We start from the raw sequence: 16,686 nt of genomic DNA, 5'->3' as shown, positions 1-16,686 counted from the left end.
CTTCTCACAAATTTATTTTCAAATAATTGGCAGTATTTATGTATGCTCTGCATACTAGATCTCTAATGACCAAATCCAGAAACTACTTTAGTTTAAACAGGGGTTTAATTTCACTTTCCACTGGAGCATTTCCCGCCTCACATGATGAATTTGAACTTTTGAAGGGAAGTGTTTCAGTTTCTGAGCATCCAGACTGGACCAGCCAGAGAGCACTTCTACAGTTGCCTTCTACACCCAGAATGGAGGTTTTGGAAATTCATTCTCCTCAGCCTTGTCTGATTTCCCACTGATTTTGATCTGATCAAAGAGGATGAGCTGCTCGCCTTTTTGTGCCTTTTTGTGTCATTTCTTACTCAGCTGGAGAGCTGACTAGTGCATGGTGCCACCTCTTTCAGGGCGAGTTTTGGCTTTTAAAGCATTTTCAGCTCATGCCATTCTTGCTAATGAAAAATAAAGGAAATGTCCCTGACCTAGTGCAGCTCTGTGTACCTCTGTCTGCAGCTTCATTGCTTTGATTTCTTTTAGTCCCTCTCTTTCACCTGCAGCCTTGCTGCAGTGACCCCCCTACCCTCAGCTTTCCCTCTGGGTTGCATTGGCCGTCCACCCTGCCCTGCTTTGCTGCTCTGACTAGTTCAGACCTGTCCTTCTGCCCTGACTCTGCTCTCTAGCTGCAGCAGCAGACTGGGAACCTCGAAGCCCCTTTTGTTGTGCTGCTGCTCCCCACAGGTCTGTCCCAGCAGAGGCTGCCTGTGCAAGCAGCCCCATAGTGGGATATTTTCTTGTGGTGCTGCCCTACAAGGGGAGCCGCATTCCCCCTTGGATGAACTTAAACCCCTGAGTCTTCATTGAAAGACGTTTTTTCTTTTTAATGACATCCCAATAACTTGCCAAGCAGCTGGTTTAACATAGGCAGAGACTGTTGCTGCAGGTTAAAATTAGTTTTATATTTGATCTGGCATAAAACATTGAAGCAAAAGTAATTCCCATTTTCTTGCTGGAAGGCTTCTTCTCTGCCAGCTGCAAATGGCATTCCAAATTGTGGCAGGAAGTCCGTAGCAGCCCGTGGTAGCTGACGTCCCATGGCAGCTTTCCAACATGCTTCCTATCCGTTTTGCAGGTGTAGCAATGATGCAAATAGTCAGCTGCCCGTATGTAAAGACAGTCGCTACCACCAAGACCGGTAATTTCCAAACCCATCCTAGTTCGTTTTGTCTGTAAGTTGGCATGGTAGTGAATGTGGTTGTTTCTTTTATTTCTTTATTTGCTTCCCCACTTCAATGATTACATATACTTTATTTTCAAAACCAGTATAAATGAAATATCGTATTTGGTCAGGAGATAACTTCCCCAAATAACTGTTAGTGTCAGCTTATTCTGTACCCAAACTCTGTACAGTTTTCTGTAACCATTGAGTTCTGTAATGACTGTGACTCTCATGCCCATACTTAGTTCCTAGTTTCTTGTGTGGATTTTTGTTTTCCTGCTCCACATGTGCAGTGGCTGGCTGTGCTCGCATGTTGTGTGCGTGTCTGTGTGTCTGAGTGTGAACTTTCATATTTCAATTGTGGATTTATGAATACTCACTCGCTGAAAACACGTTATGGCAGTGTGTAATGTGTGATTTCTGTTATTTAAAGTGAGACTTCCTCAGTGTTAAAGGCTCAAATTTATGAAGTTCCAATCCTATCCAATTGGTTGTTCTAGAACTTGTCATTCCAAATCTATTCATTATCCTCAGTTTGTTGGGATGAGTGGAGAGATAATGGGACACTGCAGCATTCTGGCTTTCTTATCTTTGGAATTTACTTGCCATTTTGCTTTAGGATTTCAGTAAAATGTTGGTTTTTTTCAATCAGTATTAATTGCAGTATTAAACAAACCCAACAATCTGATGCTGTTTCATTCTCATCAGGTTTTATCCAAGGCTATGAATTAATGCCAGTATTTAAGATTTATCAGAGTTCTGTTCTATGGCTCAAATTCAATCCAGTCTCGCCTTTTATAAGAGCAATAGGAGTATCTTGTACACCAGCAGCATAATTAAGCTGTGGAGTACACTTAACCCAAATTATTTGCTGCAGGCATTCTGATAAAGACTTTTCTAATAAATAGAGAACCTTATTTTAAAATAATAGAATAAATGCTTAAAAGCTAACAAGCTTTGTGCTTTGCAGAATTAAACAAATTAATTAAAATCCAATTTGCCTGGGAGTGGGCATTACTGATTGCAGAACACAGGAAAGAAATTTGGTAACAACGCCTTGCTTTCCAATTGAACTTTGACAACAATCCTTGTGTTTCTTTCTATGGGTTGGACATTTGTGAGTTAAGCCAGTGCCGTGCTAGGTGTTGGTGCCCAGGCCCTGCCCTGGCGCTCACTGTGCCCTTTGCCTGTTGCTTGTTCCCTGCCAGGAGTGCTGCCGGGCATGGCGCCCCCCATCGTGCCCATGATCCACCCGCAGGTGGCCATCGCCGCCTCGCCCGCCTCCCTGGCCGGAGCCGCCGTCTCCGAGTGGACAGAGTACAAGACAGCCGACGGAAAGACCTACTACTACAACAACAGGACTCTGGAGTCCACTTGGGAAAAGCCCCAGGAGCTGAAGGACAAAGGTACTTCGGGGTTTTTCCTACAGCTTTGTACTGGGAGCGTGGCTCAGACCGCCGCTGGTTGTGTTGGAAAGTGTGAGCGGGTGTATTTCGAATCCCTGATCTCCCTTAACAATACTTTGGAGTTCTGTTTATAAGGATCCAGGTTTTCAGTCTGAAAGTTTTAGTGTGTTTCCCACTGTACTGTAAGAGTATTTGGTTCTAGAGTTGCTCCCAAATCTTGTGCCTAGGGCCAGTGCATGTTCCTGTGCCAGCAGAAGGTGAGTACCTCCCCTGCACGCGTTGGAGAAGGTTCCAGTTGCAGACAGAAAGTGAGGGGAATTGAGGGGAAAAGTCAGTCACACCAAGGGCTGTAGACTAGGACAAAATGAAGATCATTGTGCTGAATTTCAGATCTTTAAAAAATAAATATAAAGTATATAAAGATAAAGTATAAATAGATTTGGAGTATGAAGTAAAATAATGTCACCTCCCCCTGTCCACATCTCTACCTTGTGTTCATGTAAATGCACGTTGGATCCATGGGTGGATACAATTGCTCTTGTATAATAAATAAGGAGGAAGGGGAAAAGGTCCTGTGGCTCTTACTCAGTTCATAAAGTGTTTTAAGAAAGCAAATCCAAACAGTTATGCCTTTTATTGTCTCCTGAATTTTTAGTTACAAGAAGTCTTCGTTTAGACAAATGCAGGACACTTACACTGCTGGTTCAATTAATGCCCATCTTCCTAAAGAATCAGGTTAAATAGTAGGTCTTTTTACTGAGATGACAGTATCTGAGACAGCAAATACTAATTTTGCTGAGAGATTATATGTTATATACTTCTTGTAAATTAAAAAATTGTGTGCTGAGAAATTCCCAGGTGGTTCTGCATTGATTTTTATTTTTTTGTCCGCAACATTTAAAATGTGAAAGTGGTCTTCATTGTTCACTGTTGGTTGAGAATTATTATTGGTTTAGCATTTCTGTTAGTACCCTCTAGCCAGCCTTGTAGTGTAATAGCTGCATCATGATATTTCATTTTCCAGTACCAAGTAGTATCTTGGCACAGGAGATAACTACAACTTCATAAGCAGACCCTGTAAACCCCAAAAGAGACAGAAAGTGGTGATAATATATTGAAAAGAAGCTTTGGGTTCATATTGTATTTGGAAAATTATACCGATAAAAATAAAATTGTTATGGTTCTATAGTTGTTTCTTAATAATGCTCAAGAAGACTCTTACCTTTATTTAGAAAAAATGGAGGAGAAGGTCAAAGAGCCAATTAAAGAACCCTCAGAGGAGCCTTTACCAATGGAGACAGAAGAAGAAGAGTCTAAAGAAGAACCTATAAAAGAACTGATAAAGGAGGTAAAAGGCCTTGAACCCAAAAGCCAGTCTGAAGTCTCACATCCCTCAGCTGTGGCTGCATCTTAGCCCAGGCAGGTTGTCAGGAGCCATGGTTAGTGATTCAAGTTCTTAAATTCCTGAGGGGATTTGAAAGCCTCCATTTTTGGATTCAGATCTTTTTCTTCTGTTAATGTCTTTACATAAGGAAAAATTAACATTCAAAAGAAACATATATAATATGTCAATTAAGAAGTTAGTAAGAGCATGGGAGAGAGGTTAGCTTATTACACAGATGTGGTGTAATAAGCTAACCTCTGACTGATTTTGTGGTACTCAGAAAATGGAACTTGTCCTGAATGTTTGAAATACTTAATATTTCATAGTTTTTTTCTCTATTTCTTTTGCTTCATTATTTTTAGCAGTTTGACACAAAGCTCACATGTTCACCCTGTGCTGTAACTGCTAAGTTTAGGCTGTTAGGAGCACGTGTCCTAGAGAGGGCTGTAGTGTTTCCAGTAAACAAAAGTAACTTTTCCTTTTGGAGGCATATTGCTGGGCTAAACAGCATAGTTTTTGAGTATACTAAAAGGTATTTAAATAAAAATTAAAGCTTTTATCCTGATTTCTGTGAACTTCAATGTAGTTTAATAGGCAAAACCACAGAATTCAGTTACTGGGTTTTCTTCCAAGCCGCCCTGTTTATTTCTGAGGTAGTTACCAGTTTGCTGATTTCTGCTACGGAGGTTATTTCAGGTTTTCACTGTTTCCTACTGTGTGTCTCATTATCAAGCAAACTAATTTTACGAATAAATGAAAATTCCTTTGTCAGAAAATGCACCCTTACACCTGTATCCGGGCCCTCCTAGATTTCTAGGATTCATACAGATCTAGGAAGGTATTTAAGTAAGGTTTTGTCAAAGTCAAAAGTTAATTAAATGCTTAGAGGTTTTGGAGCTTAGATTTTTGGAATAGCAGCTGCTGTTGCAATTCCAGTGCTTCTGTTCTAGGCATGGATGAAGTGTCATTTTGAGCTGCTTGTCAGCATGGTTTCAGTAAAACAAGTTGGTTACTGTGTAATAAATAATTAGCCAGTTGTCATTGCCTGATCCTCAAACCTGTTTTTTCCTTGAGGAGCCAAAAGAGGAAGAAATGACAGAGGAAGAGAAGGCAGCTCAGAAGGCCAAGCCAGTGGCCACCACCCCCATTCCAGGCACCCCGTGGTAGGTAGCTGCTGCTGTGGGACTGGCATGGCTGTTGCTGGGGAGTTAGAGCAAGTGACAGTGTGTGGAGAGCGTGCTCTTAGTGTGCTGCATTTTTAATATCTCAGTCTCAAATCCAATCACTGCATTTTCCAGTGTGGAGCAGAGAAAAGCAGCAGTTCGGGGTCAGAGCGGGGCAGCAGCAATGGCTGGCAGGCAGCTGTGCAGTCAGGGGAGCTGGGTCTGTGTGTGACCGTGGTGCTGCAGGCTGTGAGCAGCAGCAGGGCCCCGTGGGTGAGGGTAATCCAAGCCTTCCTTCCCATGCCCAGGTGCGTGGTGTGGACTGGTGATGAGCGTGTGTTCTTCTACAACCCCACCACACGGCTCTCCATGTGGGACCGACCCGACGACCTCATCGGAAGAGCTGATGTGGACAAAATCATTCAAGAACCTCCTCACAAAAAGGGCATGGACGAAGGAAAAAAACTTAGTAAGAGCAGTCTTATTGCCTTCTTAGGAAGCGTAAATACAACTTAATACTTTGCTTTCCAAAGCTTGTAACGTTTAAATAAGTGACAGAAATGTAAAGATCTACTGAAAAGCTGTATAAATGTGAAATGCAGATTATGGAGTCTTTTTGAGAAAAGATAGCCTGTTGGAGAAAGTAGATACTAACAAGCTTAATTGTTTTGCTAAATGCCAACAGGTTGAAAAATCCCCACAGTTTTTATTGACTAAAAAAAAGGGATTGTGTTTGTTTTATGAGAAAGAGACCAGAAAAGATTAATCATAATGTACGAACGGGCTCTCATAGAAGATGAGTTAACTTTGAGATCATCAGTTCGAAAAGAGTTTGGGAATAGCTGCTGAGAGAGAGAGCATTCAAAAGGCTGCTGAGATGAGATTTCTCTCTGGCCTGAGTTCTAGGAAATGGTCCTGGGATGGCATGTTGGCTTTGTAGTTGGAGGAGAGCAAAGTGCAGGTAATCAGGTAGATCCAAGTGTGCTTCATTAGACTGTTAAGCCTGAGTTGTTTTCCCCTAAAAATAAGAGCTCAGTGTTTGTCATTTTGAATTTCAAGTTGGCTAAAGTCCACTAGTCCTGTCCCCAGATTCCCATAGTGTGACTCTGACAGTGACTGAGAACCACGTGTCTTCTCCCTTTGTCAGAACACAATTGCTGCACATGTTGTCCTTGGTTTTTGCATGAGGTTTCACTCATAAGTATAAAAATTTTCATCAATATAAAACCTAAAGTCTTACTGAAATCTGTTACAGTTAGAGAAGAGCATGAAGCTGCAGAGGAAGCAAATGAAGATGAGCCTATTAAAATAAAAAAGCGCAAGTAAGTTTTTGCTTTTTCAATACCACGTGATCTGTGTGGTAAAACAACTGAAGTTTGTTACTTGAGCCATGTGTGTTGTGTCCAGCAGAGTATAATTGGAATGGAGAGGGTTGGTGAAAAGAGTCATCAGCTTTCTGTTGCTCAGCAGATCAGGTATTTGATATTTTCCTGAGATAGCTGAAACCTGTGCAGAGAGTAAATAGCATGTGTTTTGGAAGTTGAAATGGAAATGGCACTGAAGTTACTTGGAATACCTTGGCTCCTGAGCGCTGGGTGTGAAACTATTCATGTCCACCTCTGAGAATGGCTTTTATGGATTGTAAGCCTGTTCTTCTGGTATGATCAGTGATATCTGCCCTGGCCTGATGTGGTTCAGGTTCTGACCTTTAGGGCTGACATTTTACTTCTCAACTTACACTTTGTTTTTTTTTCAGGAAAGATGATATCAAAGACATTGATTCTGAGAAGGAGGCTGCTATGGAGGCTGAGATTAAAGCTGCTCGAGAGAGGGCCATCGTCCCGCTGGAGGCTCGGATGAAGCAGTTCAAGGACATGCTGCTGGAAAGAGGGGTCAGCAGCCTGTGTGTGTGGGAGGGAGAGGGAGGCTCAGCTCAGAGCTGGGTGTGTGTGAGAGGGAGAGAGGGAGGCTCAGATCAGAGCTGGGTGTGTGTGTTTGTATGTGTGTGTGTGTGTGTGAGAGAGGGAGGCTCATGCAGAGCCTCCTGAGTTCTTGGTGAATTCCAAACCTGTGGCACTTTGTCTGTGGAAACAATCTCATCCTTCCTCTGATCAATGAATGGTCTTGGTACAGAACCCCAGATTTCAAAGAAACTTACAATTACAGCAAAGATTTTGTAACTGAAATGACAGGGTCAAGACAGATAATTTCCTCCCCCCTCCTCCTGTTTTTCCCCCAAATTAAGTAATTACATAAGTGGAAATTGCCATTGAAGATGAATAGGACAGACAGAGTGGACACGTCCTTAATGTTTTTGGAAATGTTCTACTGAGAAAAGCAGCAACTCTCACTCTAGTCTGTACAGACTTATCCTTAAATGGGAGACTCTTTGCTTTTAGTTAACTAAAGAAATGTACTTGCTGCCAATCAATTTTGATAAATTAAACTAGTTGAGTATAAATTTGGATAGTAACTGAAAACTGGAAGTGGTTCCAGCTGCCTATGGAACACAGCTTCTCAAGGCTTTCTTTCAATATACATTTTATTTTTAATGTCACTCAGCAGTAGTGTGTATTATTCTTTAGAAGTTTGCAGAGGAAATTGATGTTGAAACTTTCTATGACAGCCTCTGTCATCCATTAGTGATGAGAACTGCAGGATGAGTTTGGTTCCCTCTTTTCATCACATCTTAGTGTTTTCAAGGAAAACTCTACAACTTCTGTATAGTTTGTATATTCATCTTCATTTAATTAAAGGTCTCTGCCTTTTCAACATGGGAGAAAGAGCTGCACAAGATTGTTTTTGATCCTCGTTACTTGCTGCTCAACCCAAAAGAAAGGAAACAGGTAAAAAAGTTAAATTCACTTCCCATCCAGACACAGCTACTACAGGTTTATCTGAATCCTCAGTCTTTGTTTCTGCAAACCTTTCAGACTAATAAGTGCTGCAAGGGATTTTTATCACGATTAGGGTTTGCCTGGAAGTGGAAGAAACCAGCAAGGGAAAGTGTTGATAGTTGCTTTATTTCCTGTGGTTGGAAGGTCTCATATTTTGACACAGTGGAAGTTGTATGTCTACAGAGCACTGCTGAAACCTCAATGAAACAGTGAGAGTCATCAGTATCTTGTCAAAGTATTGGCATAATAAGTAATCTAGCTATTTTCTTTTAAAAAAGCGTTTGGGGGGAAATCTAAAGTGCATTTTTATTGTTCAGCAAGTTCTCACTTCAGCAGCTTTTCTTCAAGTGAATGTAGGGAAATGGAAAGCTTCAAAACTTGGGAAGTGTCTGAAACATGGGACCCAGGAAAATGTTAACTGGAATGTGTAAGGAACTTCTTCCCAGGTCTCAGATGGTGTGTTAGGTACAGCACCCTGCATGTGCAGCAGCTTGGATCAATTCCATATGGAAATGCAAAGTGTCTCTAAGATTTCTGCCTCCTCTGTGTTGATTTTGTGGTGAGAGGAACGGAAACGAGCAAAGGAAAGAAGTGGGACTTTTCCTCCCTTATCCCTAGAGCTTCTGTGTGTCACTTGTGTGTTTGCTGTGGGTGACTGGTGTTTCTGTAGGTGTTTGATCAGTATGTGAAAACCCGAGCAGAGGAAGAGCGCAAGGAGAAGAAAAATAAAATAATGCAGGCCAAGGAGGATTTCAAGAAAATGATGGAAGAAGCAAAGATTAACCCAAGGTAGGAGTTTCTTTGTGGTTCATGTGCATAAGCTCTACTAGGATGCAGTGTGTTGGGTGGTATTGGGTTGATTAATCTTTTCAAAATGGGCAAAGAGGAGAAAAATCATGAGATAATGTTGAAATCTTCCTTTGTTTGCTTGTCACCTAATCCATTAAAAAATAGAACTTGTGATTGACATATTTCAAGTTGAAGAAATACCCAGCATGCTCCCTGGATTGTGAGAACCTCCTCGGATCCACCACAAGTTTCTTTAATAACATAGTTTATTCTTAATAAGTCTTTGAGAAGTACTAGGGAGATTTCTTGGGTTTGGAGGGGGCTGAAGGGATGTTTTTCTTGTTACAAACTATGTCAATGATGATGTGATAAAATGTTCTGGTTGCTTTAATAGAGCACTGATTACACCCCCCTCACATTCAGACCACTGGCAGCAGTAAGAGCGAGGGGGTGACGGTGATTGTACATTCAAGATTTCACTGCTGGCATTATTTGTTTCACAGCTTCTGCACATAGAGGTCATGAGATTCATGCTTATGTCACCAGATAAGCTCCAAACCGTCCTCTTTCAGCATCTCTTGGCTCATCTGGCATTAATTCTTTCCCAGTGAAATAACAGCTCATTTGTTTCACTTCAGCTCAGTTTTTTTCAGTGACTCACTTTGGAAATTTGGTGACGGTGCTGTGGTAACTTTTGAATTGCTTCAGATCTGACTAATAACTCAGTAGTAGGCTGGAAGGCTGGAGGCATGGAAATGCCTTAAGAAACAGTTATGTTAGCTTTAATATCCTCAGCTTTCAGCATATCTTCAGTATGTCGTGTTGGGACTCATTCTTTACCTGATTATGGGCTGGGGTGGGAAAGAGAATTCCAGCTGAAATACTGTCTTGTTTAATCTTATCCTTTGTCTTCTGGTTTCAGTGTTTGTCTAAAGATATTGCTGTACTTCTGTGAGTGCCAGACTGGTTTTTTATCATCTATCTCAGTCCAACATGCTCAAGAGTTTGTGTTCCACTTCACTTGAGCAGCTCTTGTTCTTCAATCTAGCTGTACATTCACTTTCTAATCCTTTTGAATAAGCTACCAAATTCTCTTCTTGTTTCAATTTACCCTACAGCAACAGTAGGCTGGATTTTCCAAGTCTAATTATTTCCATGCTGTGATGAAAACATTCGTATGATTATAAGTGTCTCACGTATTCTTGGGGCCAGATTTGCATCAGAGCTTGGAAAAAGCACAGTAGTGATTTTTTTCCGAGGTAAGTGGCAGTAATGTACCTACTGCACAGGTTGGAATCTGGCCCTGGAGGTGAGAGAACGGTCAGGGAAACGCTGTGGGATGAGGGGTTGAAAGCCCAGTGTTGCTGCCTCTGCCCAGAGTGTTTGAAGGGGTTTCAGCCCTGTTGGTTTTAGCTCAGGCTCTGCAGTGTGCACTGCAGGGGGAAGAGCTGGTACAGCCAGTGTTCTCTGGGGACTCCTGCCAAAGGCCGGCTTTCTTGGTGAACTCTTAGCATGGTTTGGCTGCAAGTGAATGCACCTGAGATTTTTGGTTTCACAGCTGTGAAATACCTGGACAGACTGGTGGCTGAACTGCTAACCCACAGAAAAGAAAAGAAGAGTTTTGTAGACAACTGAGATTTTTTTTCGTTTCTTCTCCTTGGTTGCGCTGTAGTCTCTCTCTACACCTGCCCCTTCTGCAGGTGGCTGTATCTGAACAAACCAACCCACCCTTGTAAGTCTCTGACAAACACCTCTTGTGTGAGTGCTGACTCTCTTTATAGAGTTCATTGGTCCAGCAGCTCTATAGTGAGACCATAGGATTTGCCTTTTGGGTTTTTGTCAGTTGTGCTCTGGCATGTATTGCAGCAGAGGAAATACCTCCCTGCTGAACCTGCCTCACAGCCCAGACAGCTCTGCCAAATGAGTTCACTTGCCATTTTGTTGCAGAACTACTTTTAGTGAATTTGCAGCCAAGCATGCTAAAGACTCGAGGTTCAAGGCAATTGAAAAGATGAAAGATCGAGAGGCCTTGTTTAATGAGTTTATCACAGCGGCAAGAAAGAAGGAGAAGGAAGACTCGAAGACCAGGGGAGAGAAGGTAAGGGGACTCTTGAGTTCCAGCAGTGTGAGTGGTGTGAGTGAGATGGGACAGAGCCAGTGCTGGGCTTCCCTGAGCCTTCCCCAAGACACAGGCCTGCACTTTGCTAGAGCTGTTACAGCCAAGCACTTCGGGAGTGTCCCCCTGGTCTTTCTGAACAATTTCAAGTTTGCAGTTTACTAACTTTTAGAATATTTAGAACTGAATTGTGTTTGCCTGTGAAGCTGAGTTTGCTTAAGCACTAGTTTCTTTAATTCACCCAAGCAGTAACATTATCTTCTTAACTGAAGTAATGCTTAATGTTTTTTTTCTATTAAGTTCTTGATGCATGAAATGGCAAAGGAGCCTTACCCTGTTTGGCTGGAGCCCCAAAGCTGGTCATTACCTCTCTGTTCCCTCACTGGGGGCGGGCAGGACTTGCAATTCCCTGAGGATAGTCTCTTCAAATTTCAAACAGTTCCTTTCCATCTCAAAGCAGGCACTTAGGGAGGGACTTATTAAGCTTTGAATAAGTAGATCTTATGTGTAAACTGCTACTTATTAGATTTAAAGGTCAGCTTTTAGAGATTAATGAACTCCCAGTGTCACGTGCCTGCGCTGCCAGTGGTGGGGAGCAGCTCTCCCCCGTGGGGACGGGACTTCAGACAGGGCCACCAAAACCTGGGGCTACCAAAACCTGGGGCCACTTACTGCCACGTCCCTGTGTGTGTGAGAGTGGAGAAGGTCACCTCTGAAGGCCAATCATTTTGGACATGTGCAAGTCTGCTATTTTCATTATGTAGTGTGGAGTTATTGCAGGTTTCCCTGCCTGGAGTGCTTGCAGGAGAGAGAAAGGCTGGGGGACAGGTCAGATTTGGGGACAGTTTCATTCTTTGAGAAGCATATTTTTAAAATCTGGGTGATCTGATATAATTTGATTCTGTACTTGATTTTCTCAAACATTGCCTTATTGCTACTGTTTTCCATAAATGATTGTGCTTTCAGAGGGGAACTGATGTAGTTCAAGACTAGAATTTACATACTGCAGTTTGATTGTGATTATGGAATTATAAAGCATTTTTGCATCTTAATAGTGCAGTTGAAGACTTTAAAGAATGAATACTAGTTTTGTTGTTGCATGATTGTTCTAAAGTTGAAAAGTTAAAAGAAGAGATTGTATTTGTTTGCTTTAAATAATGTTTTTTTTTTCTCCAAAAGCCTTTTGTAACCATTTTATGTATTCTGTTTTATAACAAGTGGATAGACTTTACAGTTATGTGCTGTGCGGCCTGTCAATCAGTTCAGTCTGACAGCTGTCAATCACTGACACGCAAATATTATGGGATTCCCTAGTGAGGAAAGCATTGGTATCTCTGTGTGGTGACTTTAGCCTCCCGCAGTTCCGGTACTTTACATTTTTTTAGTTTTTTTCCTTGTGAAGTGATGAGACTTGTACCTGCAATGTGTTAACTGCCAAAAAAAAAAGACTTCTAAATACACCTGAAATGTTTTCAGCCTTATTTTCCTTTGACTTTGAAAGTGCTTAAAACAAAAGAAAATTTAAGGCATTTAACCTGAAGCTTTCTCAGTCTGTCCAAAATCTTTACTTAGAGAGAATCAACTTTACAGAAATCTTTAACGTAAGGGTTTTAGATTATATATATATAATGTTTGATTATGGCTTATGGGATGGGGATGGAAGAGCCAGCTTCTCCAATGGCTAGTTTTATTCCTGTGCCTGATTTCAGTGAGTAAATCCCATTTTCAGTGAGTAAAATCCATGCCATCCCATGCTTCTCAGATGGCGTAGCCGGGGTTAAGGCTATCAGGGTGCCCCGCGTCCCTGGGGTGAGCTGTGTGAGCTGTCCCAGGTGACACAGCCTGGCTGGCTGTTGGGCTGCAGCTGCCCTGCCCCTCGTGCTGGTGGCTGTCCCCAGCCCAGAGCTCTGGTGACACTCCGCTTGGTCGGGCAGTCCCTGTGTGCAGACGCATGAAATCACCACCCACAGCTGGCATCTGAGAACATTACTCCTTGGTGAGATGCTTCAGACTCAATTATTTGAGACATTTTCATCTTTTTAAAATTTAAAATGAGCTGGCAACACCTGTGCTGCGTACAGGGCACCCGAGTGAAGGGAAAGCTGCTTTAGAGCCCCAAGGCCTGAAGTGCCGTTGTTATCCCTGGAGGGAATTGGCTGTGCCCTCGTGTCTCCTGCCCGGTGGGAGCTGGCAGGGCTGCGCTGGTCCCAGTGCCCCCTGCACAGCTGGGCAGGAGCTGCAGGGCATTCAGGAGCGAGGGCTCTGTTGGCAGCCCCACAGCTGGGCACGGGTGCCACAGGCAGCTCCCATGGGGCACCTTCCTGCAGCCCCTGGCGGTGCCTCAGGTGGAGCTGTGTGTGGGTGCTCCTCAGCGTGGCACCTCATCCTCTGGAACACGCACACGGGTGGCTTGAGCAAGAGCCTGGGGATACCCTTACCTTAGAGACTTCTGTAGTAACAGCTGGGAACTGTTTGGTTTCTAACAAATATTTCAAATGCCATGGCTTAGAAAGCTTCATATTTTGAAACTGCATGCATGTTTTATGATGTTTTGAAACAACATTCGTAATTTTAGAATGAATAAACAGTTTGCCTAGCATTTTGTTGAGCTCCTTTAAGATAAAGCAGTAGTGCTGTAGCTGTAGCACAACATCCCACTGGCACTAAGGGGCTGGTTTCTGATCTCTGCTTTACTGTCTTAGTCTCCTTTGGTATAGTAAAGAAAGCCTATAGAGCCTTTTATGTTTATATGTTAATATTTTGAAGAACTAAAATTATTGGTGGGCAAGGTTGCAGAATGTTGGTGCTGATCTTCATTCCATTCTTGCATTCTGAGCACAAACTGAGCACGTTTTAGAGGAAAAGGATGTGCCAGGTCTCTGGCAAGCTGGAGCCTGCTCTGTCCATCTGCTCCCTTCCCTGAGGAACCTCAGTGCTCTGCAGCTAAACTGCTTCTCCTGGTTTCCCTTTTTTAAGGGATGGGGAGGGGAGATAAATAGCAAGTAACAGCAGTCCTCCTCCTGGATTTTGGGTTTTTAATTGATGTGCCATAAAGCTGTGTTGGGTGTGTGGGGTGCTGTGGAGGCAGAACCCTTTGCCCCAGCCCCTCGCCTCTGCTTTGGGAGGCTGAAAGGCCAGCCAGCCTGCCAGGAGTGCATGGTGACCCAAGGGCTAAAGTGCAGCAGGAGCTGGGAGATCACCTTCCCCAGAAATCAAGCTATCTAATAAAGGCACAGTAATTGCCCTTACCGCTGCTGGTTCTGGGACGTTGGATGAAAACATGTTGCTAGTTGTATTGAAATAAAACCTGCTCTGATGGATCCTCTGCCAGCCCCTGCAGCGGCTGTTGCTACTGACAGAAACATGACATGCCATTTCCAACTGAAAAAGTAGACTAAAGCATTTTCTTTCAACTATGTCGTAAATGTGCATGTCCATCCTAAATATAATTTACTTAATTGCCATACGTGCATAATTCTTTATTGGTTACATCCATCTTAAGACATCAGTCTTTGTTAGCAGATCCAAGCATTTACTTCTGCTAATTGTACACCTGAAGGATGAATCCATAAGCACCTGATTCCTCTAGAACCTTGTTTCAAGCTGCATGGCTTCTGGAGTACTGATAGGCAAAATGCTATCATGCAGCAACACTAACTTGTTAATTTGACATAGATAAAAGCCAAAAAACAAGCTTAAATTGGAGTAAAATAATAGAGTGTATTGGTGGATCATTCTTTATAGAGTTCATCTTAGATGTAGCAGATGGCCTAAATGTATCTGCTTTGGCAAAACTGTCTCAAGGAACAGTGAATTTGGGCTGCAGTTATGACTAAATTCAGAGTTATGGTGATTGCTTTTAAATTGCAATGGTATGTAATGTTAATGTGATCCCTCTGATGAAGGTAAGTTGACTCCTTTTGTCATAAGAGCAAACTGTGGAATATTAAGGTGTCTTTCTCAAGTGTTGTCTTTCTGTTTCTGTCTGTATAACAGATCAAAATGGACTTCTTTGAGCTGCTGGCAAACCACCACCTGGATAGTCAGTCTCGCTGGAGCAAAGTGAAGGACAAAGTGGAGACTGACCCTCGGTACAAGGCGGTGGACAGCTCCTCACAGAGGGAGGACCTGTTCAAGCAGTACATTGAGAAAATAGCCAAGGTGGGCGGGGAGCACGGGCTGCGGGTGTGCTGAGGGTACACTGGTCTGTGCTGAAGAGAATTCCATACCAGAGCTGCTGTAGGAGTACCCCAGAATAGCAGCTTGGAACTTAGAAGTTCTGTCCTTGGTGGGATGTTTGTGGGATCTGTGTGCAGGCACACACATGATATCTGGGAGAGCTTATGCCTCAAAGATTCCTGTGAAATCACTGGTGGTAAAACTGCAGCAGATACAGACACCACATTGATTACTTCCTCCTAGGATGGGCTGCATTTCCTTTGCTGTGATTTTCCCTGTCAGCTGAGCTTCCTTCAGGGATGTGTGTTCATACCCAGTTCCTTCAGTGCTGCTCCTTTCTTAATCCAATATTCCTGCCTTTCTCTTCCAGGCAGTTAATGGTTGAGAATGTAAAACTGGGCCAACAAACAGTGATCCCCTTGGCCTCCCTTATTCAGAGTCTGTCAGTGCACACAGCTCCTGGGAATAAGCTGATCTGTGACCAAATTTGTCTCTCCCACAATGCTGTAACCCTGTAATGCTTCAGCCTGGCTCTTTAAGCAAAATTTTGTAATCATAGAACCCAAATCCTGTGAAAGTCTTTTGTTCTGAGCTTCCTTTAGTTTGATAGCCCTTTAATTCTCTTTCTAATGAGCAGCGTTGCTCTTACTGAGACAGGGGTGTTGCTGCCTTGCAGAACCTGGATTCTGAGAAGGAGAAGGAGCTGGAGCGGCAGGCGCGCATCGAGGCGAGCCTGCGGGAGCGCGAGCGCGAGGTGCAGAAGGCGCGCTCGGAGCAGACCAAGGAGATCGACCGCGAGCGGGAGCAGCACAAGCGCGAGGAGGCCATCCAGAACTTCAAAGCGCTGCTCTCAGACATGGTGAGGCACGGCAGTCGCCTCGGCTCCTCGGGGCAGGCTGAGCTGCTGCCTGCTCCCTCGCAAAGCCTTTGGGCGCTTGGAGTTTGTAGTAAACCCCTCAGGTTTAGCCAGGGCCCCTTGGAGAATAGAATGCTGACACAGCGGCAAAGAAGTTTCCTGTCTCCAGGGACATCCGCCTTGTACCTTATCCCTATAGCCATGTAAGGCAATATTGTGTTAAACCCTACCATTGGTCACTTATGGTCACTCTAACACCTTTGCCATTGGTCAGGATTGGATCCAGGCCAAGGGTATAAAAGTAGCACACTGTACCCCTACTAACTCGGAAGAAGAAGAGCTGAGACCCTTCACGGACCCTACAATAAAGCCATACTCGTGGAACAGCCAGCGTCTTCTGCTTCTCCTCTCTCTACCGTCTGCTGGAGCCTTAGGCCAAGGGAAAAGCTACCTAGCAAGCAAAGCTGAAATCACAAGAGCTGCCTAATCACTAAGAGCTGAATATCTCCCTGCTTGCTAGGGGCTGACCCGCGGCCTTGGTCTGAGAGCGAGCTGGCTTCTAGCACCCAGTGCCCTTGGGGACTGAGCTCTGGAGCTGTAACAGCTTGCATAGGGTAAGACCAAGCAAGGCTCATTTAGGAGTTCAGCTCCAAAGAGGTGAAATCCCGCTGAGAGTTTTGCCTTGGTTGGAA

General features: G+C 43.5%; 1 protein-coding gene across 4 annotated transcripts in view; it reads left to right on the top strand.

The window, feature by feature from the left end:
• Positions 1 to 16,686, top strand: part of TCERG1 (transcription elongation regulator 1) — a 28,981-nt gene that overhangs the window by 9,034 nt on the left and 3,261 nt on the right. For 2 of the 4 annotated variants that reach the window (XM_064725396.1, XM_064725394.1), the window contains 11 exons: positions 2,413 to 2,610; positions 3,843 to 3,958; positions 5,069 to 5,157; positions 5,466 to 5,626; positions 6,413 to 6,479; positions 6,914 to 7,049; positions 7,914 to 8,003; positions 8,725 to 8,843; positions 10,791 to 10,941; positions 14,956 to 15,120; positions 15,815 to 15,997. In XM_064725396.1, coding sequence (XP_064581466.1) covers positions 2,413 to 2,610; positions 3,843 to 3,958; positions 5,069 to 5,157; positions 5,466 to 5,626; positions 6,413 to 6,479; positions 6,914 to 7,049; positions 7,914 to 8,003; positions 8,725 to 8,843; positions 10,791 to 10,941; positions 14,956 to 15,120; positions 15,815 to 15,997 — 1,475 coding nt within the window. Of the gene's footprint in view, positions 1 to 1,117; positions 1,181 to 2,412; positions 2,611 to 3,842; positions 3,959 to 5,068; positions 5,158 to 5,465; positions 5,627 to 6,412; positions 6,480 to 6,913; positions 7,050 to 7,913; positions 8,004 to 8,724; positions 8,844 to 10,790; positions 10,942 to 14,955; positions 15,121 to 15,814; positions 15,998 to 16,686 lie in introns of all 4 variants that reach the window. The other 2 variants (XM_064725397.1, XM_064725393.1) reach the window with 2 other exon arrangements.

This window comes from Zonotrichia leucophrys, chromosome 13 (genome assembly GCF_028769735.1).
Source record: "Zonotrichia leucophrys gambelii isolate GWCS_2022_RI chromosome 13, RI_Zleu_2.0, whole genome shotgun sequence".
NCBI lineage: Eukaryota > Metazoa > Chordata > Aves > Passeriformes > Passerellidae > Zonotrichia > Zonotrichia leucophrys.
The sequence above is the reverse complement of the archived record's forward strand: the minus strand, read 5'-3'. Positions and strand labels throughout refer to the sequence as shown.